The sequence below is a fragment of the Lissotriton vulgaris genome, chromosome 7, assembly GCF_964263255.1.
Source record: "Lissotriton vulgaris chromosome 7, aLisVul1.2, whole genome shotgun sequence".
NCBI classification, from domain to species: Eukaryota; Metazoa; Chordata; class Amphibia; order Caudata; family Salamandridae; genus Lissotriton; species Lissotriton vulgaris.
In genome coordinates, this window is record NC_141695.1 from 1352831884 (window position 1) to 1352858152 (window position 26269).

Consider the following 26269-nt stretch of genomic DNA (forward strand, 5'->3'; position numbering starts at 1 on the left):
AGAAAACAAATTCAGGTGCATGTAGGATAACTTACACTTTGAGCAGCACTCCCTAAAGACGAGGAAAAGACACAGCACTCCCTTTAAGCCAGGCAAGAAAACAAATTCAGGTATATTTGGAATAACATATATTTTGAGCAACATTACCTAAAGACGAGGAAAAGAGGCAGCACTCCATTTAGGTGAGGCAAGAAAACAAATTCAGGTGCATTTAAAATAACACACATATATCAGTAAATGCAGATTCCCAAATATCAGACAATTTGAATGAACAAGTAAAATAAAATGCAGTATGTACGAGTAGCAAAGAGTAGAAAATATATACAAATGGTTAGGAACACCGCAACGATTGATTAAGCAACATCCTTGCCAGCTCAAGCTGGAGGAGGCCTTCACCAGCCCAGGAAAGAGTTCGATCAGGACTCAAATTCTGTCACTTCCACAGCAATACGTCTATTCTGTGGCGAGCTTCCACCTGGCCCTCGAAGGTTCCCAGCTTAAATACCATTACTAAACATAAGACGAAGCATCTGGAAAATCTCGCCCCCTTCTCATGAGAAAGAACCGAGCTGGCTGTACTAGTCTGCGTCAAGGCAAAGACGGAGGCTGGCCAGCTCCCATATTTTGACTTCGAGGAAGAGTTGCACATTCCACAGATAATATCCAGTTCACTCTGGTCAGTGAGGAGCGAAAAACAAATGAAGAGCAGAAGCCTGCCCTCCCCACTCTGCAGCTAGGTGCGAGCACAGAAAATGGCGTCAGTTCAGAAAATGGAGTCAGTTATGCACAACGGAGTCAATAGACAATACACCTTTCTCTCATTCAGTACCGTGATAGCCCTGCATCACAATATTTGTGGAAAACAATATTAAAAACTCAATTTTTCTGCATCTCAATATTTGTTTCTCAGTATTTTGTCTGAATACCGTAATGTAGCCTTTGGCTCCTCTCGGTGCTTAATCTGAGGCAGTAGCTCCACATGGGGCTCACCGGCAAGGTCGGCTTTAGCGTTAGTGCTACCAAGTGTGACAATCTTTGTTGGAGCTCCAACAAGTAACCTCTTTCTCCACGCATTCCCTCACTACCACACTCCACCAGTTCCCCTCATCTCTCCATAGCCCCTCTCTAACATGTATTTAATTTGCTTACCGTGCTACTGATGCCAGTGTAGGATGTCAGAGCACTTTAGATCCCACAACACACATTTTACTGCACAATGAATCATACATGTGTATATCAGTCTATGGAAATGTTGCATACGGCAAATGTGAGTATAAGGCATAGGAGTCACAAGTCACTAATGCTACTATGCAGTATATTTTAAGTGTTTGGTCATGGAGAAGCACAAACTCAGAATTTAAATTGTTCTATAGTGAATTGCTTTAATAATAAGAATGTATTTCAACCTAAATGAACCCATTTTAGCAACATTAGGTTAATGAAATCCTGCAGAACAAAACATAACATTCTAATCTATACCATGCAGTTTGCATGCAGCTCTTTGATGACAGTCCAAAGCTCACTGTGCTATATTTGGGTTGTAACTCATGTAATAGAAGTAACAAAATGATGTCTGAGACAAAAACAGTGACCTCCTGAGCGATCCACATGAAATATAGTTTGGTGATTTGCCTGGCACACAAACTTTTGCAGCAGACATTTTATCTAACTTCTGCACTACTGTATCATGAAAGGAAACTGCCACTAGACAAAATTCCAATCTCTCTCCAGAAAGAACATTAATAACCAGATTTAGCTTGACATTTTTATTGATCCCTGAAAACTGTTGGGCACACAAGGAACTCTGCAGCAGGTGTGTTTTAAACCTGCGTTATTTCTAAATACGCCCCCACTACCCAGGTCAGCGGCAGCATCGGTCGCGCTGCCCTAGCGCACTGGCATTCATTTATTGGAAACCGGTCCTGGGAAGCTTGTTTCCGGTCCAGGGAAGGCATGGCTTGGCAGTTCGGGCTGGACTGTTCCCATGAGGCACAGGGTCAGACTGATTTGCATATGGCCATGTCTGAACAGAGGTGGCAGAGTGGGCTGAAGAATGATGATGGATTAAACCCAGATCAGTTGACTGGGGGTGAGTGCTTGTATTGTCAATGCTCCGTCCATCATTTCCTTTGGTTTTGCTTCATTCATTTATTGGAACCATCTCTTAGTTTTAACTGAGAGCAAAAGAGAACAAGCATTTGCAATGCAATAGGTCTCGCATTAGGAAAGTTTGAGTTATTGGTATTGTAAATGACAAATTTTTTATTTAGGTTTTGCTTTTGAAAATAGTGAAAGTAATAGCTTTGTCATTTACAATGCCAATAGTTTTAGCTTTCACAAATGTTACACCTATAGCATTTGTAATGCAATATGTGTTGTATTTACGTGACTTAGATGTATTGATATTACAAATAACAACGGCTTTTAATTTTTTAAAATAATTAATACTTAAATAAAAGTTATTGTAATTTATAATGGCAATAGATTAAACTTTTGTAAATAACTTTTGTGAAGATTATGTTCATTGTATTTTATTGTGGCGAAAATCCAAGAACAGAAGTGAAATATTAACATCTTTTTGTGACATTTGTAATAAAGCTTGAAACATTGAGAGAATATATTTGAACCAGGTGTTGAATGGTTGCACAGATTGATGCTGTGGTGGCGCTGAGTGGTGTTGTGGTGGCGAACGAGTGATGCTGTGGCGTTCAGTGATGCTGTGGTAGCGCATAGTGATGCTGTGGTGCCCCTGAGTGGTGCTGAGTGAGTCTTTATGCTATGTTGTGTTTTTCTATCCTATGTTTTGATTTGTTATGCTATGCTGTGTTTTGTTATGCTATGTTTTGTTATGCTATGCTATGTTTTGCTATGCTATGCTATGCTTTGTTATGCTATGCTATCCTTTGTTATGCTATGCTATGCTTTGGTATGTTTTGTTATGATATGCTATGTTTTGTTGTGTTTTATTATGCTATGCTATGCTTTGTTATGCTATGCTATGCTGTGTTTGGTATGCTATGCTATTATATGTTTTGTTTAGCTATGCTATGTTTTGTTGTGTTTTGTTAAGCTATGCTATGTTTTGTTAAGCTATGCTATGTTTTGTTGTGTTTTGCTATGTTTTGTTATGCTATGTGCTGTTGTGTTTTGTTTTGCTATCCTATGCTTTGATTTGTTATGCTAGGTTTAGGTTTGCTATCCTATTCTTTGTTTTTTATGCTATGCTATGTTTGGTTGTGTTTTGTTATGCTATGCTATGTTTTGTTGTGTTTTGCTATGCTATCCTTTGTTATGCTATGCTATGTTTTGTTATGCTATGCTATGTTTTGTTATGCTATGTTTTGTTATGCTATGCTATGCTATGTTTTGGTGTGTTTTATTATGCTTTGTTTTGCTATGCTATGTTTTGTTATGCTATGTTTTGTTATGCTATGCTAAGCTTTGTTTCGTTTTGTTATGCTATGTTGTGTTGTGTTTAGCTATGCTATGTTTTGTTATGTATGCTATGTTTTGTTATGCTATGCTATGTTTTGTTGTGTTTTGCTATGTTTTGTCATGCTATGTTTCGTTACGTTATGCTTTGTTTCGTTATGCTATGCTGTTTTGTTATGCTATGTTTTGTTTTGTTATGCTATGTTTTGTTATACTATGCTGTTTTGTTTTGGTATGCTTTGTTATGTTATGCTATGCTTTGTTATGTTATGCTATGCTTTGTTATGTTATGCTATGCTATGTTATGCTATGCTATGCTTTGTTATGTTATGCTATGCTTTGTTATGTTATGCTTTGTTATGTTATGCTATGCTTTGTTATGTTATGCTATGTTTTGTTCTGCTATGTTTTGTTGTGTTTTGTTATGCTATGCTTTGTTATACTATGCTGTTTTGTTTTGCTATGCTTTGGTATGTTATGCTATGCTATGTTTTGCTATCCTGTGAGGGTGAGTGAGGGTGAGTGAGTGAGGGCGAGTGAGGGCAAGTGAGGGAGAGTGAGGGTGAGTGAGGGTGAGTGAGGGTGTGTGAGGGTGTGTGAGGGTGAGAGTGTGTGAGGGTGAGGGGGGTGAGTGGGGGTGAGTGAGGGTGTGTAAGGGTGAGTGAGGGTGAGGGTGAATGAGGGTGAGTGAGGGTGAGTGAGGGGGGGTGAGGGTGAGGGGGGTGAGGGTGGGTGAGGGTGAGGGAGGGTGAGGGGGTGTGAGGGTGAGGGTGTGTGAGGGTGAGAGGCTGTGAGGGGGTGTGAGGGTATGTGAGGGTGAGGGTATGTGGGTGTGTGAGTGTGAGGGGGTGTGAGAGGGTGAGAGGGTGTGTGAGGGTGTGTGAGGGTGTGTGAGGGTGAGAGTGTGTGAGGGTGAGGGGGGTGAGTGGGGGTGAGTGAGGGTGTGTAAGGGTGAGTGAGGGTGAGGGTGAGTGAGGGTGAGGGGGGGTGAGGGTGAGGGGGGTGAGGGTGAGGGGGGTGAGGGTGGGTGAGGGTGAGGGAGGGTGAGGGGGTGTGAGGGTGAGGGTGTGTGAGGGTGTGTGAGGGTGAGAGGCTGTGAGGGGGTGTGAGGGTATGTGAGGGTGAGGGTATGTGGGTGTGTGAGTGTGAGGGGGTGTGAGAGGGTGAGAGGGTGTGTGAGGGGGTGTGAGGGTGAGAGGGTGTGTGAGAGTGTGAGTGAGGGTGAGGGTGGGTGAGGTTGAGAGATCCACAAAGTAAACATAACACTGTTGGGGAAAGTGGACAAACAAACACCCTTAACATAATTTGAGCCTCAGCATTGACTGTAATTATTAGCAAATCCCTATCTAGTAATTAAAAATAAATAATTAAACCGCAATCTCAGAGGGGCGGTGGGGAGAGAAAGAAAAAAGAAACACGGTTGGGATGGGTAAGTGTAGCATCTGAAACAAATGATGCAGAGAATCGTGCCGGAGCCACAAATTAAACATAACACGGGAGAGGGAAGTGCTAAAACGGATGCCCTTAACATGTTTGGAGCCTCGGCATCGGCGGCAATTATTAGCATATCTCTATCTATTAAGTAAAAATAAATAAATAAACAGCGATGTCTGAGGTGGTAGGCAGCATTCCATTGTGGTGTGAGGTTGATGGGTGCAACGTTTACACAACTATCACACAGGGTGCATGCTGCGTTTCTTCAAAGTGCAACCATATCTTTTTCAAATACAATAAAAAAAAATACACAAACATGAAGAGCAGCAGACACCGGCGTTGTACGAAGTAGTTGCTGTCACACCGCAGGTCCTCAGCCCTCACTCTCTGCAGCTATCACACCTTGTTGTTTTTAATAACACAACATGCCTATCTGCTCATTATTCTGCCGCAGCCCTCTCTCTCGCTTAAATTAAAGAAGCTTTAGGTGCACGGTATTTCACGAGGGACCACAGTTCCTTCTCCAAATGCTAATTAATTATAAACAAATGATGCAGAGAATCGTGCCGGAGCCACAAATTAAACATAACACGGGAGAGGGAAGTGCTAAAACGGATGCCCTTAACATGTTTGGAGCCTCGGTATCGGCGGCAATTATTAGCATATCTCTATCTATTAAGTAACAAGCTCGTTCCTACTGGGGTTGCAGTTGTTACACAGTTCTCGTGAGACTCGATCCACCTCCCTTATTCAGAATGACCCCCCCATGTACATGGAGTGCGCCCGCCTTCAATAAACGGACCTTGGCAGGGCCTTGAATCCCAACCTGGGGATCTCAAACGTCAGCCTCGCACCCCACCCCCCTCCCACTCCGCTCCCACCCCAGTGCTTCTCCTTCCCTCCCTTTACCGCTGACTAAAGAAACGAGGGGGCTGGTTGAAATTCTGCACTTGAAACGACATGTGAGCGCTCGCGCCGATTCCGCCACAGGCACCAGCATCCTTCCACCCGCTCCGCAGTGCAGGCTCCCCTATTCCCACATGCACCCAATTTATATAACCCCACACGTTAGATGCAGCGGGGCCATAGAGTGCCAACCACACGAGCTCCTATGTCAGTATCAAAGTTGGTGCCTGTTGTGTGCACGCTGCCAGTTGTAGGTGGCACAGCGCCTGTGCCCACCCCGCTAGTTTCACGTCTGTACTGACACACAAATAAGCAGATGTGCTGCACTGTAATGGCCTTTAATTTAAGAGCGGTACAGATGGCATTAACTCGGGCTCCCTGGCATTAGGAACGAGCCGGCGTTGCCCAGTGAGGTGTGTTCACTGCCCAGTGAACACACCTCACTGGGCAGTTCAGGTGGCATCACCTCCATGTTATGTAAAGTGCCGAATAAAGGGGCAGGGTGGCACCAGCTCTCTCCGCGTCCTGCTCCCAGCGCACTTATCGCACTACTGAGGGGGTTGAAAGGTTCCTTTTAAACCATTTCACAAGCACTGCAATACATACATTGTTGCCCCTAAGGTGCATGCGGTTGTATGCAGTTTACTCGACATTCTCGAATGCAGTATTTTAAAAACCATGCTCAAAAACATGCGTCCTACTTAAGGCGAATACCCGATTCTGCCCCAAACTTGCAGTTATCTACTCAACAGAGAACCATTGTTTACATTAGATCATTTAAGCACACCGCTCAATGCATGCATGGGATACACATCATTTTAACACACAGCACTATACATGCATGGGTTTATACATAATTTGTGCACACAACACTATTCATGCATGGGTTTTTTAGTGTACCACATCCTGCGTAAGCTAAGAAAATGTAATTGTGAATACAGGCACCGAGGATTTGATGAATATTAAATACAGGTCAGCTATCAGCTATAAACTACTTGCACGTTGAGCGTGCACCTCATGAGAACGGAAGTGCAGCATGTATACCGTAAACGAGGGGGGTGCACGGACGGTCTTACATGGAAAGGCCCACACTTCATTTTAATCCGGACACGATATTATGCTATTGGCTGATTAGCGCTGGTGCCTGAACTGCATTCCTCATCAGACGGCTACGTTCCACAATGCTCTCTCTCTTTTAGGCCCCCCCCTCCGTTACACCCGCACAAAAGATCCACAGAAAATCTAATCTCAGAAATTGCTTACTGCCTCCGAATCTTCAAATCCATGCATGTACAAATTGTCGTAGATGGACGTTTAACAGCCCAAAACACGGCGCAATGCAAAACCAGTTTAAGGCCACAGCTCCGCTGCCAAATGTCTCCACCCCCTCGAAAAAACTCTTCTGGAAGCCTCCTTCCAATTCAACGCACAGCAACAAGCACGCGCGTGTATATTACGAACGCAGGCGGGCTCTGCTTTGATAGGCAGGAAAGTTCTTTTGAACCTGCGATGTTCCGGGAGATGCCCCGCCTCTAAGCCAGGCTCGCGGTGATGTAGCTTGTCCGGAGCAGGCACCTTGGAGGCAGAGGGGTGTGGGTAGTGGAGAGCCCAGAAGAAAGCAGGGATCCCGGGAGTGCTGGCGTTCTCGGGAGACAGCAGGAGGAGAGAAATCCGGTGATGTGACGGAATGAAGGAGCCAACGACAAAAGAGCCCAGTAAGTGGTGGGGAGTGTGTGTGTGCCTGCGTGTGCCTGCATGTGTGTGTGGGCGTGTGTGTATGCAGTGTGTGTGTGTGTGTGTGTGTGTGTGTGTGTGCGCGCGCGTGTGATTGTGAGAGGCTGCCCTGTGAATGTGGAATGTGGAGCAAAAGATGTGCACGGCTGGGGGGGCGGGGCATGCGCGGTCACGATGTGTAATCGGCGCTCGTGGCCAGATCTAGGTCGCTTCACAAGGAACTTGGCAGCAATAGGTCTAGCGAGACCTAAAAAAGCACGAGAGGGGGAATGGGGCTTTGCGGGGGTGGCTGACCGATGGGAGGCTTGCCCTCCCCCGGGGGGTTTTGGGGCCCCGGGAGGGGGGGGGGTTGACAGGCAGGAGACGGGAGTGAGACTGGTTTGGGCTGGTTGGGCTGGTTGGGCTGGTTGGTCATGATTGGGCTTCCCTTGGGCTAGGTTTGGGCTCCTTGGGCTTGCTAGGGTTTATAGCCGGCCATGTCAGATGACTGTCCACCATTTTAGGGACAGTGACACGGCAGCCGGGGAATAGGCAGGAGCATTTTTGTCCCCCCACCCTCCCTATAACGTGGTTCGGGGGGGTACAATGGTCTGATCTTGGTTTTTGGCTGGATGATAGCGGGGGGTCCTGGTGTCTGGGGAGGGTGTTTTGAGGGTGTTTTCTTGGAAGCTGGTGTGTCCAAGGACAGGTTGTAGGGTTGTTTCGTGTCGCTGGAACAGGTGCTGGTGTGATGGTTGCTTTGAGGGCGTTTTTTCCTAGTATAGGGGGGGTCAGGATAGGAGGACTGAGGTTTCCTGTACAGAGTGGGGGGAGTGTACATATGACAAGTATTTAACCAGTTAGTCAGGCATTGTGCATTTTAAATGTATGTGTATGTTGTTCTTCGGGGGGAACCATTTTAGGGGTGGGGGTTGGTGAGGTAGTGCATATTTAGTTAGGCCTAGTTTTGTACGGCACAGGCCAAGTGTTTGCTATTTGTAGGGTACACCTGCTTCCAAAAAAGCGGCCTTTGTCACACCTTATATTGTGTCTCTGGTTGGTCTGTGCCCCCCACCCCCCCTCCCGATGGGCCCCAAATAACAAGGAAGAGAAAGACAGAAAAACTGTGATAAAAGAAGAAAGAAGGGATGCAAAAGAGCCCGTAACATTGAGATATATGGGAGGGAGTGTCCAGTGGTGGATGAAAAAGGCATGGTGCTGAATCTGGACTACGTTGCCTTCGTTTATGACGTCCCCGACATTCGGTAGTGCCAGCCGCAGGCTTCTGAGAAAAACTTTGGCGACTACACTTGCTGTTTCACAATCTAAGCACTAGCACCTCCATCATATCTCACACTGTTAGCTGTTTGGTGTAATATTCCACTGCCCAAGGAGTGCTGCCATTACAATACATTTAAGTTTTGCTTTTTTTTCAGCTGCAGCACTGCAGTATGTTTTATGTTTTAGACAGTACTCAAAGTGCAAGCCAGACCTACTGGCTGCCCCATTCGTTTTAGAATTTTAGTGAATATTGTTGTACATGTGTCTTGCTGCTTATAAATGTAGATATATTTTCTAATGTAGCCGTGAGGTCTAATGGTACATTTCTATGTGCACCAACAGGTGACATACAGAGCACTCTGCTGAAGCTCGAAGCTCCTCCCAGAGAGGCAAGGCTTGCACTCTTCTCACCATGAGAAGCCATTTTGGATTGCTGTTGTGTTGCTGGATGCTCTTCCTGACATCTCCTAAGTTGGCTGGGGTTGAGGCCGGCTGCCGGCCTGGAAATACTAAGGAATGTGAACTAAATCCCTATGTGCCTGGGCACAATCTAGGTGGAGAAGGGTTTGACGTCACCAAACTGGAAAGGAAGGGAGCCTATGTTATTAACATGGAGGACACAGGGGACAGAAGAGCAGGCTGTAAACTGTGCAGGAACCGACTGCAAGACAACAGATACCAGAAGATACCCAAGCAGGTTGCTGACTGGCGTGTTGTCACCAGGCGCAAGATGAAAGCGACATCCAAACTTCATGATTCCAGCACTTCCCTTAAACTATCACAAAAGGAATCCATTACCAATGACTGGAAAGTTGGACTCTCGATTGAGTATCTATCAACTGCAGTATCAGGCTCTCATTCTCGCTTGTCTGCATTTTCAGAACAGATGTCGAGTTCCGCGAGGTACAGCTATATAAGCCAAGAAGTGTTGTACACATATTACAGGTGAGTTGAGAGCACATCCATGTTGTCGTGTGCACTTGTTAAGGGCGATGGAAGGAAGGGAAGATGGGCAGCCTCTGCATCTGTAGGGCAGAGCAAAAAGCTGAGCCCAGAGTAATGGGATTAATTTCACAGAGGACGATTGCAGTGGAGATGTACATTAGAATTTGTAAAATACTGCTGGCCTTTTCAGGGAGGGAAGGGGAAAGGAAGGAAGAGAGGGAGGGAGGAAAGGATTTCAGGAAGGGAGGAAAGGAGGGAGGGAGGAAGAGAGGGTAGGAGGCCGTTTCCCAATACCACACCATACCTTGCTTTCTCTCCTTGTGACAGTTTCCCTTTATTTATCTTCCTTCTTTGCATTCTATAAAACAAAAACATATTCCCAAGTCTTAGAGTACGAGTTCAGGGCGACATATAGTTTATTGCTCGCCCCCAACTGGTGCAAGTGGATTTGAAAGGCTTTATATTCAATATGTTGTCTCATATGCTCTGATCAGGAAGGACTTCAATGGCGCTGCACATCAAAAACTCTACATATAATAAAACCATTCTCTGTTTGTTCTAGATACGGGATAAAACGTTGCCCTGAGGTCTCAGATGAATTTAACAAAATGCTGAAAGCTCTGCCGAGCAGGTACAACTCTTCCACAAAGGCTGCCTTCCGTCAGCTGATTGAAGTCTACGGGACTCATTACATCAGGCAGGCGACCTTGGGAGGAAGAATCAAGGATGTGACTGCAATCAAGACCTGCGAAGTGACCTTAAGTGGAGTCACAAAAAGTGAAGTTAAAGACTGCCTGAATGCAGAGGTCAGTCTCAACACGGCTGGCATAGTTAAAGTGGGAATAAGCACCAGTGTGTCAAGCTGCCAGTCTAGGGCCAGGAGTCAGTTTCACAAGAACACATTTTCAGAGAAGTTCGAGGACAGGTTTTCTGAAGTGATTGGTGGTGGTGGGGATAAGGAGGCGGACCTCTTGTTTCCAAATCAAAAAGGCGGCAAACGGAAGCAAAGTATTGAGAGGTGGATCAGAAGTTTGAAAGGGAGCCCAGATGTTGTAGAATACAAACTGGAGCCCCTTCACCTGGTGATGTGCTCCCAAGGTACTGTGAGGGAAAACCTCAAAGCGGCCATCTCAGAGTACATTCTAGAACAGCAAACTAGGGATAAATGCCCCAGTTGTCCTCGAGGAAGTCGTGTCACACGACAAGGCCGCCAGTGCACCTGCAGCTGTCCAAGCAGCAGCTTCATGAACAGCGAGTGCTGTCCATCAAAAAAAGGAGAGGGAGAGCTAACCGTGTATGTTAGAGAGGGGAATGGTCTCCGTGGAGACAGTAATTTGCTTTGGAATGGTCATTCTGATGCCTATGTTGTCATATCGCTAAGGGGTAATTCTCTCTCCCAACGTACCCCAACAATTGACAACAATAACAACCCCCGATGGCATTTCACGATGCACTTTGGTACGGTAAGTCTTTTTAGTGATCTGGAGATGACGCTGACCGTGTATGACGAGGACTGGTTCTGGTCCCGCAACACTGGAGAATGTAAAATAAAACTAGACCGTGCGACCAATGGATTTATCTCACGAAGATGCATCGTCGCAAAAGGTGGGCACATTCGCTATGAATACAAGATAGAGTGTGCACCAGGTTTGGGTGGCTCCAAGTGCAGCGAGTTGTCTCCCCCTCAGGGACGCTCTGAGGCTAAACAGACCTTTCCTTATAGTAAAGAAAGAGAAGACCAAGGCCTTCTTTAGCAAGCAGCAGAACCAGGTATAGCCAATGCTACCGCTTTATTGTAGTCATTAATTGCCCTAAGTACTGCCACACCTCTCTGTAATATCCGCAAAGCACAGTAAAGGTCCATTTTTGGGATTGTAGCGCAATGCAGTACAGCAAGTCACCTTATGAGTCACAATATGTAGAATTTATCGTTGGTAACAGAAGTCGAAGTAAGTGCGATCAGAGTGTCACGACATACACATACTTTTTTATTTAATGAAAAAACGTTCCCCTATTTTTTCTGAAATGTCACGTGTCCCGGGTCGGTTAATTACGATTGTTTAAATGCTTCAACTGAAGTGTCATTCAGAGAGTCTCCTGTGCTGTGAAACCAAGAGAGGGAGACAACTAAACAATCAAGAAACCTTCTTGCCAGGGTGCCTACTTGCCTGAAAGAAATGCAAATGTGCTCAACTTGCTAATCTGCAAATGTACAGAGGGTTTGGGAGCCAGCACTGACTTCAATTGTGGGATTCACTTGAAGCTTTGTGATGACAGATGTATTCTTTTTGGCTGGTAGTGCAAGGGAGTGACTAGTTGAGTTGTGAAGCGCCTGCTTTTAAGGGGTAGTTATACTTTTAAAAAATGCTTTAGGTACAGTCTGGCCATTATTAAAATCTATATTTTTGAAGCACCATTATATCTTTAGCCGTTTTGTAGCATTCTATATTATTCTGTGTGTAAATCAAGTTTAAAATAACGACTTACATATTCACATTGCTTTCTGTCACAGGATATGACCTCGTAGCACTAAAAATACACAAGTAACTATTCCCCACTGCACCAACCAAGATTTAAATCTGTGGCTTTATGGTTACACATTCACCTCTGCAGTGTATTAACTAATATATGTTTCATAATACACTGTAGTGCATTTCCCACTGATTAACTTGACACTTTTTTTTATTTTCCATTTTAGCTGCACCTTATTTTATAAATAGCTCCCTGAAGTTAAAATGCCAAAACAAAAAAAATTGACAGAATATTTAGGCCCAGATTCTGAAAAGTTTAGCGTTGGGTTACCGTTACTTTTTGAACACTAACTAGATGTTAAACCCATTTAGGGATTCACAAACCAATGTAAATGTGTTGGTTTGTATGGAAAAGTAACGCAAAGCAGCGCAAAATGCTGCTCTGCATTACTATGTGTTAAGAGGGTGTTACATGGGTGGTGCATGGGCATTCCCATGCAACCACCCATTCTTTTTTATGCTAAACCCGATTCACTAACATTAGTAAAAAGCGTTTAGCACCAAAAATTAATGCCTTTGAAAACCTGGCGTTAAGCAAAGACATTTTGACACTTCTCCATGCCTTTCTGACTTTGCATGCGTGCTGCACTGTGCAGTACACATACAAGGTTGGAAATGCTTTTGGATATGTCTAGGCATAGTAACCTATGCTAGACTCAGGCACACAGCCTAGCGCCTTGGCGCTAAGGAATGAGCCTGACACACAGCAGCTGAAATCTGCCCCTGCGTTAGGGAGAGGGATGGAGAGTGACATTTCTCTGTCAATATGGTGCTCTCCTGCTCCCTCCCTATCATGCAGCGCAGCCCCTTAGGAGGCTGCTCTGCGTTGTATGACAGTGTTTAGAATCTGGGCCTTAAGTTTTTTTTACCTACACATTTGACCCTGCCCCGCCCTCACTTGCTCACCCCCCATTGCAAGCAGCATCATAGTTCCCATCCTTTTTTTAATGCACTTGGACCGCTGATTGGTAATTATAATACCACAGGGTCCACAAAGCTTTATTATGCAGTTTCAGCTCAGCCGAAATTCCTGTAGTAAACACTTTCGAGCAAGGAACAACATCACTATTGGCAACTACTATTTAAAGCATTGTCCAGTGATAATGATAAAGTGTTACCACCTAAAATACGGCCACAACTGGGTAGGCCTTAAAAGTAGCTAAAACTGTAACCAGCATGAAAAGTTGAACCTTTGTTAGGTGTGATCGCGAAACCTTCCGGTGCCCGCTACGGCCAGTCCAGCCCAGTAGATATGAGAGATTGTATCGCGAGGCACCTGTCTTCAGAATCCAAGGGGCCGCCTGTAATTTTTATCCCTCTTGGAATTCTGTTTCCAGTGGTAGACATTTTAGTGTCAATAACAAAATAATTACCATATTACTGCAGTAGTGCTTTGGTTAATGCACTGTGAGGCATTGTTCTTGGCGGAATAGCAATTTAAATCTTCTGGAAGTTCTATGTGGCCCATTGGATCATATCTAGGGGTGTATGATGTTACTTTTCGTTGAATGTTGTCAGATACGTGTGCAGAAATTTAGTGGGGGAAAATGGGCCTTCCAAACCTGGGGCATGCAAATTTTGGTAAGGAATGCAAAAAAACTTGCTTGATATGGCCCATTTTGTATGGCAGAACTCAATGCAGGTGTTGATTTAGTCTGCCATAAATTGTGTAGTGTTTCATTCCCCTGGAGGAGGAACCAATGTGTAATCATTAATGCACCCAATGAATAGCGAACCCCGGGTTATTAGATTTTATCTCGGGTATTAATTATCACCAACCCCTTTATGGCACTCATAATTAGGGGCTACATGTTCTTTGCTGCTGAAATGTCACACTGCATGGAAAGGCTCAGTAAAATGTAAATGTGCAGAGAAAAATATTGTATACATTTTCCAACATGTACTTGTGCCACAAATATGCAAATAGTATGACTTGCACTCCAAGAGCCTTGCTTGGCTGAGATGGTTTCAGTTAATGTGAGAATATCTTGTTGTGCTGAGGAAAAATCGTAGAGCTGATAAATGAAAACCAGGGAACGTTGCAACCTTCGCAGAGGGCAAAAATTGTAAATGTTTCTTATGCACCCCCTAATCGTATCATTTTTTGTTTTAAATAGTATTGCTTTTTTTCAGGTGTTGATATATGTTATCAATTACTGTTTATTTGCATGTTGCATCTTCAAGTTCCCAATAAAACAATTGCTTCAAGCTTCTTCATGGTTTTATTTGTTTTTTAAACATGAAATGTGGGTCCACATGTTTTTCTCGGGAGTCTGCCGCCCGCACAGCAGAATGCCTGATTACCAAAGCTGCCTCACTTTGATTCCTCCTCCTGAATCTTCCTTCCACCTTCCTGTATTATCTTTTTATCGCATCCCTGCAGGTTTTTTCATTCTATTTTTCCTATCTTTCTCTTTCCTCGTCTTTCTCCCTTCTGTGCCTTTCTTTCTCTTGCTCTGAGTAAAAGTGGTGATGAAAAGTCCCTGGTCACAAAAAGGAGTGCTGGTGTTTACCCCCTGCCACAACTGGCATACATTGAACATTGCATGCATCCATCGAGCTGATCTGAACAGAACTGGGTCGCTGGTCAGCCAATAAGACATTGGAGATGTCCATTGGAGTTCTGTATAGAGTTTACATCGCACAGCTACTTGATAATGGTGCTTCCATGGCAACTGTACAAAGCACCTGAAGATGTTTTGGAAGCCATTAAGACTTTTCAGAGAAACATTGAGAGACATGGGAATAATTAGAAATCTCATGGGGAGATATAGTTGTCTGGAGGTAAACAATGCTTGTTTTAGGGGATACATGTGTTAAGGTCTGTCACTACAGTGTAAGGAATGAGATTAATTCAGTGCATGGACGTCATTTAGGGGTCATCAGTGGTTGCAGCTGCTGCCCTTTGCAACCTCTGGCACTGCCTTTGCGACCCCTGCCCTCATAGGTTGCAAAATCAGTGCCAAGAACACAGCAGCAGCTCCGCATTCCTTATTGTCTGCTCATTGTTCATTTCACTAATATTGAATAATATTATATTATTCACTAATAGTTTAATAAAAAATCGAACACACTTAGCTGGAACGGTACCTTTGGTGGCAGCTTTTGTAAGTAAAATGACCTTACATGTACATTGTATGTGTGCTTGTGGGTGAGAGTGTGTTTATGTGCGAGAGCATGTGTGTGTGTGTGTGTGTCCATCTGTCTGTGTAATTATGTGTGTGAGTGAAAGTGAATGAGAGTCAGTGACGGGTAGTGTGTGAAATGGGGTGAGATTGCGGTCCATATTTACTATTGTTTGATGCAAGACAATGCTGCACCAAAGTTGCTTCGCTGACTTGCGTCAAAGGGAGGGAGAAAAAGTGAACCATATCTATTATGATATGGTGCATTTTTCTCTCCCTGTGAGCGGGTGCGCTTTTGGCAGCCACACACTAACATGCACAGACTTGCGCCATAGTACAAGGGTGTGTGCGTTCTCTAAAACTTAAGTTTTATACTGGATGGGGTCCCATTTAGTGCGAAAAGTATGCTTTAAGGCTTTTACCACTTTGTATGTGTGCTGTACAATGCAGGGCACATAAAACGTTGGAAAACTAAGATAAATTACAACATTTCTCTTTGAAAATCCTGCCTCAAGGAGTTGTAAGATTTTGTTGCAAATTTCTGTCTAGCAATGCTTAGATTGAAGTTTCTGTCAAAACCCAAGGATGTTTGATGGGAACGATCAGGCACAAACCATGGAACACTTCCTTGGTGCAAAATAATGCAAAGCAGCACATAACACAATGTTGTGTTTCTTTGGGATACTATCCAGAGCAATTCAGGATTTGTGTGGGATAGTAAATCCCACCATAGCACTTTGCGTTGGGTTTGTGTCACAAAAGTGACGAAAACATGGTACAAAGCTATGGTAAACCTGGGTCTGAGTGTTAGTAGTTCAGTTCAGTTCATTTAGTCTTTATTTGATAATTTTCAATCACAAAAGACACAATACAAACATAAAAGTGTCATAAAATATCATTTGGACATGAATGGGAAGAAGGAGAGAAGTACACCAATTTTGTTCCCTAAAATAATTGTCAATTAAAAAGATAAAAAGATATATTTTCCTTATTGTGCCTTAGAATCATACAATTCATTACACAATTTAATATCATCATTATCGGAAAAAAATCCTAACAATAACCTAACAATTAATATCCAAACCATAAACTTTATTTTATACATTTTTTATTGAACAAGGCAGTAGGAAATCATGAAATCATTGGTACAGAATTAAAAACAAAAACATTATTCACATCTAGATTTTTTAACTATCAGACAATTTTCAGACAATTTACAAGAGATAAAACTGGAAGAAAAAGAGAGGATTAAAAGGGAAAGAGACCATTATAAAAACTTACAAAGTCCTTGTACAAAAAAACGCAATTTTTAGTGAACAATATCACTGCAAAAAAGTGCAAAAACTGCAGTAAAGTGCAACTGCCAAAGGAGATATAATCCAATAAAGTGCAATTTTAAAGTGCTTAGTGCAATAAAGTGCAAAAACAGCTATTATAAAGCAGCAATATTACAAAAAAGTGCAAAAAGTTCACATTCCCCTCTACCTCCTTATCATCTTCCTTTCAACAATTCCAGATTCTCAAAATATTTCCAATTTCTTTCAAATCTTCCAATGGCTCCCACCCTACCTGCATAAGTTTTTTCGAATTTACATGTTCTTCTCATTTTCAAGTTTCAAGTTTATTTATTATGTTTCGGCTCTCAACAGAGGGCCACATAAAACACATACAATTATACAGAAATAGTTACGATGGAAAACATAGGTAACATAATTAAAGAACCACAGCTTTATCACTGGGTAAGCAGGGAACTAGCACTTCTCCAGGAAATATTTAATAAATATCTAAAAACCCCCTGAAAAAGTTAAAAATTCTAAAACAGAACATTTCATTTGGCGGACAGTAAAGTGCATGGAAAAAAGTTTTAACATTTAAAATTCCCAGTTGTAAACAAATTGGTTTTAACCACTTAGAACGCAGAGGGCGCAATACTGGACAAATAAACAAGACATGATTACGATCCTGTATGGCATTACTACAAAGATTACATATCGGGGATACACCATACCATTTCGCAATGAGGTAATTAAGGGGGAGCAGATCATGTCTTAAAAGGTACCACAGTCTACGGACTTTATGGGGAATATTCCAAGTAAGGTATTGTTGGGCCAGTTTTGGTGTATATGAACTTACCAATAACTGCCTTTCTTTATTCCCTTGTTTAGCAAGCATGTCCATCTTAAAACTGAGTTCCCATGAGGCACTTTTTAATTTTGACTTTAGTTCGGCAGGAGTAAGCAAAAACAGTGAGCTCTCATCCAACTCCAATAGATTTACAGCTTTTCTAAAGTTCTTAACCAACATTGAGAACTCATTAAAGTGGCCCAAAAGTTCTTTTTTAATAGCATCCCGTAGGGTATCAGGGTTACTTCTTGCTAAACAGGCTACCCACCTTACGAGGGCAATTAGCCCCTGTACCCAACAACTACGAAGTCCGAATTCTAGCCTGCATGCGGAGACTGAGCAGGCTGTATTTAGGGAAGAAATTCTTCTTAACACCTTTCCTTCTATTTTGTGCAGGAATTCCCAATAATTTAGGTCCACTAGTTCTAATCCATAAAGTAACGTGGCAGGGATCTTTGCTCTGAATACCTCTAGAAATAGTGTGAAGTGTCTCTTCCCTGTAGCATTATACAGAGACCTTAACCCCATACCATGAGCCAAAGCTTTATGAGAAATGTGCTCAATGTGGGGTTTCTCACTTAAATTTGATGAAATGATCTTACCCAAAAAGGTATAAGTTTTAACCACTTCAAGTTTTTGTCTTCCTATGGCCCAACCATAATTTTCAGATCTACATTTTTTCTTTCCAAAAATACACATTATTTTACTTTTCGAGACGTTAATCTTCATATAATGTGTTTCTGCAAATTGATTTAATGCATGCAGACGGTTGGACAGGCCCTTTGGTGTTAAATCTAGGACAAGGATATCGTCTTCTCATTTTATTGAACCATTGTAACTGTGATGGAATCACCACGGATTTCCAATTCTGAAGGATTAAAGACCGTGCAACTATACAGAAAATAAAAATAAATACTTCTTCTGTTTTGTCAAACCTGCTCCTCTCTTTACATATGCCAAACAGGGCCACCTCTGCTTCCGGCAAAAATACTTTCCCAGTTGCCAACTCCATATCTACGAATATTCCCTTCCAAAAAGATTCCAACTTCGGGCAGGAAAAGAAGATATGGCACCATCCCCTCTGCCCCATAGCTTTACATCTAAAACACTTAGTGCTTGATGTAGGTAACTCTAATTTACCGACTCATAAATACCGAATTTTACCGATTCGGTATTTATGAATCGGTAAATTAGAAGGAGGGAGATGTAGGTAATTTTTTATTTTGAATTACCGAATCTGTAACATTCGGTATTTACCGATTCGGTAAATACCGAATCGGTATTGCCCATTGATTCCTATGGGCCTTGAAGCCCATAGGAATCAATGGGCAATACCGATTTGGTATTTACCGAATCAGTAAATCCTGAATCCTGCAAGGGTGCAGGGGGTGTCACTTTGACACCCTCTAGCACCCCAAGTACAGGCTTGTGTGACATGTGGCACACATACATGCCCTAAGGGCATGTCTGTGTGTCACATTGCACAGGTGTGCATGCACACCTGAATTCTGTATTTTACCACCCAATAGGATTGGGTGGTAAAATACCGACTCTTAAGGGCCTGTGGCACTCTTAGGAGTGTCAGCTACATATGGATTTACCAAATCGGTAAATATACAGATTCGGTATTTTACCGATTCTGTAAATTTACCGATTCGGTAAATTTACAGAATCGGTAAAATATAGGCTCCCTACATCAGAAAACCCTAATACCGGTCGGTAACAGCCGAATTCGGCCGTTACCGACCGGTATTAGGGCTTCTACATCTGGCCCTTATTCACAACTTCCGGGAACATTCTCTCCAGGGCCTCCGGGGTATAATACGCGATCCAACGTGATAAAAAAGACATTCTTTTGTAATTATCCGCCCAAAGTGCTTTATTGCCCAGATGGCACAATAGCTCCCAATCCTTATCTGTAAGAGCACACTGTGTCGAGGGGCTTATTTTCTCTAGATGTCTATCAATTACAGGAGAAGAACTAGCAAAGTAGAGCTTATTATACCAAAATCCTATGCCTTTATTTTTATCCCCGTACAAGGCTGATATCAAAGCAGTGGAAGAGATGAACAGGCCACCTATCTCTTTTCTAATAAAATAAACCATTTGTAAATACTCTAAAAACATAAGTCGCCTGGAATTATTCATTCTGTTTAAAATCTCCTGCCAGCTAATTACCTTATCTTGTACAGACAGATGTCTTAATTCCCTAAACCCAGAAAGTTCCCAATCTTTCAGATGATTCGAGGATATCTTAAGACCCATTTTGGCACATTCAGACAAGCTCAAATAATTAGAGCCATGTTTTTTAAAAAGGAGCAGTAATCTCGCTGTATACACTTTTAGCGTCTTATATCTTGATTTCTTAGGGAGCTTAGCAGTTTTTAAAAAGATAGGAATTTGAGAACCAGCTTCCTGTATCATTTTTTCTAGAAAGAAATTATCTCTTGTCTGTCTAGTCCTTAATAATCCTGCCACAATATCAAAAAAGGCTGCTTCATAATATGTCTTGAAATGGGGGAGAGCCAAACCACCTTGATCAACAGCCAGTTGAACGACCGATAGCTTGACTCTTGAGGCTTTTTTGTTCCAAATAAAACCTCTCAACATGGTTTCGAGTTCATTAAAAAAACAATATTAACTTTAATTGGAATATTGCTAAACAAAAATATAAGCAATGGCAATACAATCATTTTGACTAGTGACACTCTACCAATCAATGACAATGGGAGCAAACACCATTGATCTAGCAGATTCCCTATTTTATTCTTCATTTTAATATATTACAAGGCAAAGAGTTTTTCATACTCTCCTGTCACATAAATACCTAAGTACCTAATCGGGTCCCTTTTTTCTGCTTGGGGCTGAAGATAAATCGGAAGAAAATCTATACTTGTGTTTAATACAAGAACTTCAGTTTTTTTTCATTAACCTTATTCCCCCCTATTTTTTCATAATCCTTGAGTTCCTTCATAAGACTTATGATGTTTTCTTTTTCAGGAGCCAGATAGAGGATAATATCGTCGGCAAACAATTTTAACTTAGCCACCCCGACGATGGGGGGTAAAATAGCAATATTATTCCTTATTCTTGTTACTAAAGGTTCAATAAAAAAAGTAAAAAGCAAGGGAGACAATGGGCAACCTTGCCTTGTTCCCCCGATTTATTTTAATCTTTCCAGCATGTTTAGCATTGATAATTATGGGGCTGATGCCCCTTCAAAGATATTATTTATCATTTGTATAATTGAAACAGGGAATCCAAATTGACCCAGAGAGAAAAAAAAGTGCTGACCAATTAACTAGATCAAATGCCTTTTCTGCATCAATCATTAAAATACACGCAGCTGTCGAACTTATATTAAAATAATCTAGAGCCTGTATCAGAAATTTTGTATTTGCTGCCATATACCGACCCGCAATAAAACCCGTCTGATCATGATGGATTACCTCTTGAGCTGCTAAAACAAATCTTTGCGCCCAGATTTTCATCAATACCTTGTAATCAGAATTCAGTAAGCTGATCGGTCTATAGGAGATCACATCTTCTGGATTTTTTTCCTTTTTAACGAAGCTAATAATTGTAGATTCTTTGAATTCTGGGGGGACCTTTCCACCTAATCTAATGTGATTAAATACATTTTTAAGAGGTTCTTCAAGTTCCTTAGTAAACACCTTATAAAATTCGATAGGGAACCCATCCTGTCCGGAAGCCTTTGCTCCCGATGTTGCCCTTATGCTGTTGTGAATTTCAATAGAGCTTATTTCACTCCTGATTTGATTACTTCGGGAATCAGAGATTTTGGGAATTTCTAGGTTAGCAAAATATTCCTGAATCATTGTATCCTCCACCTGGTATTCCGTGGAGTAAATTCTCTCATAATGATCCAGGAATATGTTGGCAATTCCTTCACTCTGAGTTTCTACTCCACCTTGAGGATCTCAAATTTTTAAAATGAAGGATGACTCTTGTTTCTTTCTAATAGAATTAGCCAAAAGCTTCCTCACCAATTGACTCTCTTCGTAGACCCTTTGCTGAAAGGCCTTTGAACTATTTATCTCTTCCAAGGTGGAAAAATCCCTTAAAAGAGTTTTAGCCTGCTCCCATTGATTCGGCTGCTGATTAAGCTTTACAGCATATTCCCTCTTGGCAGCACTCTGAAGAGCGGATATTTTACGCTTAGGATCATTTGCCTTGTTGCTAGAAAACGCAATGATTTGCCCCCGAGCGGCTGCTTTAAATGCACCCCATACAGACAAAGGTTCAGCTGAATGTTTGTTCACTTAGGAAAATTCGATCACCCACTCTTTGAACCCTGAAACCCAATCCTTGCTCTGAAGAAGGGTGCGATCCAGCTGCCACCTGGGGCGCTCCCCTTCCGTTCCTCCTATAATAAACTCAACTTCGACCCTCCCATGATCTGAAAAAGGGTTACATCCTATCAAAGTTCTAGATATTTGAAGTGATCTGGAAGTCAGAAAAAAATCTATTCTGGATGCTGATTGAAACCTGTTAGAGTAGCAAGTTATGCCTCCCTATCTAAATTCCAAGAGCGCCAAGAATCCCGCAATTGGTATTCTGACAGAAGTGCTTCAAATATACATTTTGTCTTAGGTTTTAATTGCTTTTTGTTCTTGTTAGAAGTGTCCTTCCTCAAATCCTGGATGTAACTGAAGTCTCCTCCTTATATGATTTGCCCTGGGTTGCCCCTTAAAATCTCACTAATTTCCCACAAGCCTGAAATATCATCAAGGATGGGGCCATAGTAGTTCACAAAGTTAAAAAAAATTCCCAACAGCTTTGCTGTAACCCAAAGCCATCTGCCTCTAGAATCTCTCTGAACCTGAAGGATTTCCCAGGGAAGGTTTCTTGCAAAATACACAGCAACTCCCCTTTGGGCAATCCCTGCTAAGGAGAAAAACCCATGAGAAAAATATCTCGGCAAAAACAACTTCGGGGTATCCAAACCATAAACGTGGGACAGTTGATGTCTAAAGCATTATTCCACTTTGCCGTAAAGGATCTTAGCGGAAGGGTGCCCACTCTAAATTGGTGATATAATTTCCTATTACCAGGTTTCGTGATAAAATTCCAATAGGCTTCTGCTCTTGTTACAAGCTTGTTCTCCAAGAAGATATCTGTTAGGGAGCCACTACTCACAATTGAAATGGTCTTTTTACTGATCATGTCCCAGTAGAGTACTTTGTACTAGTTTTTATTAGGAAATAAATTCACTATTGGGTCTTCCCACAGGTGGCTGAGCCCCATGTCAAACTGAGTGCCCTTGATCTTTTGTAACCATTTAATTTTAGAAAACAAATCAGCTTTTATAATGTGCATTTCTGCGATAGCATAGGATGCTAACTCTGGTGTCATCCATAGCCTCCTCCAATAGGCTTGTCCAATAGTCTAGGGGTCTGAATCCTGCAGCCTCATCAAATGAGATACAACCTAAGTCTAACAGCAGGGGCTTAATAGGGGTTGATTGGAGCAGGGAGGTTAGTGATCTCAAAAACGTATTTTGTGCAAGGACTAGGGGGGATACGTTTTCGAATCCCCAGAGCTCTGCACCATAAATTATAGATGCTCTGATTTTCCCGTTGTACATAGTTAGTGCCGGCCCCACCGGTTTAGTATATGAAAGTCTGATTTCTTTAAGTAGGGCTCCGGCTAGCTGATTGTGCCTAAGAACTAAAAGATCTAACTGGGATTTCCAGTTCATCCTCCTACCCATGGTTACTCTGAGGTATGTAAAGGTATCAGTTTGTTCCAAAGGTGCATTGTTCATTTCTACTCTGCCTTTAATGGTTTTGTGTTCATGCAACACCATGAACTTGGTCTTATCGACGTTAACTACAAGTTCATGGTCGTTGCAGAATTCAGTGAATCTATCAAGGGCTTGTTGCAGACCAGATTGAGTTTTAGACAAGATTAAAGTATCGTCTACAAACCTTAAAAGTGGAACCCTTGATCCGGCAAGAGTTGGAGCATTGGTTGGAAAGTTGGTATAATATATGATAACCTTATTTATAAACAGGGAGAATAGGGTAGGGGCAAGAACACACCCTTACCGCACTCCCCTATGAACTGGGAAGCAATCTGTTAATTCTCCCTGTTGTCCCCACCTTACCTGGGCATAATTTGCCTCGTGCAATTTAATGATAAAACTTAAGAGCTCTGGTGGCACCCCAGCCTACTTCAGGGAATCCCATAGCTTATGGCGGGGCATTAAGTCAAATGCTAATTTTAAAACAACAAATTCAGCATATAGGGTCCCCCCTGCTAGGATCACAGTGCTCCAGTAGATCATCATAAATCTAAAAACGTGGTCAATGGAGGGAGAACATCATATCATTCATATGAATTCATGACCCTTATAAGCATCACCTTGATCACTGGAATTATTACAATGAATTCCTTAATTCCTTCAATTTCTAAATGTCTGACAGAATGTCTGAGTTAACTATATACCTCCTCAGATCAGTCTGACAGCTGTCCCCCATGTTTGTTTCACTTTCAGTTAAGCCCTGTATGGGCAATGTGCTTCCTGTCCAATGTTTACCAGTGTTGTCATTGGGTCTCTATTCTATCCTATGTGTACCCACATCTCTTTATCGCTATTCAATCATCTCAGGATTAAGGTCTGCATTTCTGTAATATATCTTGATTCCAACTGGTGCAGTTAGCGTATTCCATCCCCTCCTCTTTCATTGTAGGGGATCTGATCCAAACATCAGTATTATAAGATATCTCTGTTCCCTTGATGTGTAGTCAAAAGTGTCTAAAGACTGGATATGAGGTATCTGCATTTTGTATGGCAGTCTAGTGACTGGATATGAGGGATCTGCATTTTGTATGGCACACATATGTTCTAACACTCTCATTTAGGCCATTTGTACAGTACTACCAATATATGTATAATTACATGGGCATACTAGACAATACACCACGAAACTGGAGTTACAGTTAAGTAGCTTTGTGAAGGGTCTATCCCTCTTCTCAGGGACCTCATATTCCTTGACTTTCGTGCTATACTTGCACGCTTTGCACTTCAAACAGGGAAAGAAGCCTTTAATCTTAGGTCTCTCAACCTGTTTTTGTACAAAGTGGCTGTGCACCATCATATCCTTCAGAGATGTGCCTCTCCTGTATATCACTATAGTTCTGGGCGGCAGAGTATGACATAAGAAAGGATCTGTTTTCAAAATATTCAAATTCTTCACTACAATGTTGTAGAGTTGTGTTGAGTCAGTTGAATAGTTTGCAATTAGTCTTATCACATTTCCCTACATCTCTTTATTGCTCTTGTCTTCCTTCCGTAGTAGAGTTTTTCTATCTATTTCTTCTACTCTGTGCTCTGTTTGCTTCAATGTCATCTTTGAATAGCCTCTAGACCTGAATCTACATAGGACCTCATCCTTGGCCTTTATGTATGTGGTAAATATAGAACAGTTGCTTTTACTATGCAAAAGCTCACCAAATTGTATGATGTTGATCAACCTTTTCGGATGCTGACTTTTTGCGTGAAGAATGGCATTCCCTGATGTCGGCTTCCTGTATAGTGTAGTCTGTAACTTTCCATCCTGTATATACACTGTGTCAAGTCAAAAAAGGGAATGATGTTCTACTAATGTGGCCAGTGAACTGTAAGTTTAGGGAATTCCTATTTAATTCCCTTATGTATTCGTCTGTCGATTCTTGTGAACCTCTCCACACCAGAAACAAGTCTCTATATAATGCGCCCAAATGGCCACGTTCTCCATCCATTTATCCTTATCTTCTGCCCAGGCTACGTGCTTCTCCCACCAGCACACAAATAAATTGCGTAGCTGGGGTGAAGCACGTACCCATCGCAGTCCCCTGTTTTTGTCTATATAGTTGACCTGCAAAGAGAAAATGTTATTGTTGAAACAGAATTAAATGAATTCCAAAAGCATCATTTTATGTTCCTGCAGCTTCAGAGGACGATTTCCTTAGAAGTGCTCTACCGCTTTAAATCCTTTCACATGCGCTATACAAGTGTAGAGGCTTCTTATGTCCGTGATAATTAGGAGAAAGCCATTCTCCCATTGGATATCTTCAATTCTCCTCATGAAATCCATTGTGTCATTCACATATGAACTCAGATCCTTTACTAATGGGGACAAAAAGTAGTCCACATATTCTGATGCCCTCTCCAAGAGGCTCCCTCTTGATGAGACAATAGGTCTCCAAGGTGGTGATTTGAGGTCCTTGTGGATTTTCGGGAGATGGTAGAAATTTGGTATATCCGGATACTCAACCCCAAGGAAACAATATTCATCACGTTTCAATGTCCCTAGGTCTCGCCATTTCTCCAGGAGACTGTGAAAATTCAATGTACTCTCTGTGTATTGTTCCTTAGTGATCTGTTCATAACAGGTTGTGTCTTTTAATTGTCTTAGGGTTTCCTGTGAGTATTGCTCCTTAGTTTGTAAAACAATGTTACCCCCTTTATCCAAAGGTTTTATGATTAAATTGTTATCATTTTTAAGGCCAAGAATGGCTTCCCACCATTAGGTTATGTTTATTACTCTCCTTTTTCTTGTTCATGATGTATTCATTCCTTTTTCTATAATTGTTAAATTCCTTGATGGCTGCTTCCTCAAAACAGTCTATCGCATCATGGGGTGTTTTTTTGAATTAATCTGGATTTAGGCATGAAAACACTCCTTCCACCATCTTGGGAAATGCCAGCCCATTCAAAGGTGTCCAATATTCCCTCAGGAGTGTCTCTGGTTGGGCTTAGGTGCATCTTTA

General features: G+C 42.2%; 1 protein-coding gene across 1 annotated transcript in view; it reads left to right on the top strand.

The window, feature by feature from the left end:
* The window catches only part of LOC147703683 (perforin-1-like), a 77895-nt gene extending 65023 nt beyond the window's left edge, over positions 1–12872 (top strand). The window contains exons 2-3 of the mRNA XM_086928943.1: positions 9109–9711; positions 10274–12872. Coding sequence (XP_086785069.1) covers positions 9179–9711; positions 10274–11465 — 1725 coding nt within the window. The 5' untranslated portion in view covers positions 9109–9178 and the 3' untranslated portion in view covers positions 11466–12872. The remainder of the gene's footprint in view (positions 1–9108; positions 9712–10273) is intronic.
* Positions 12873–26269: the final 13397 nt, after the last annotated feature.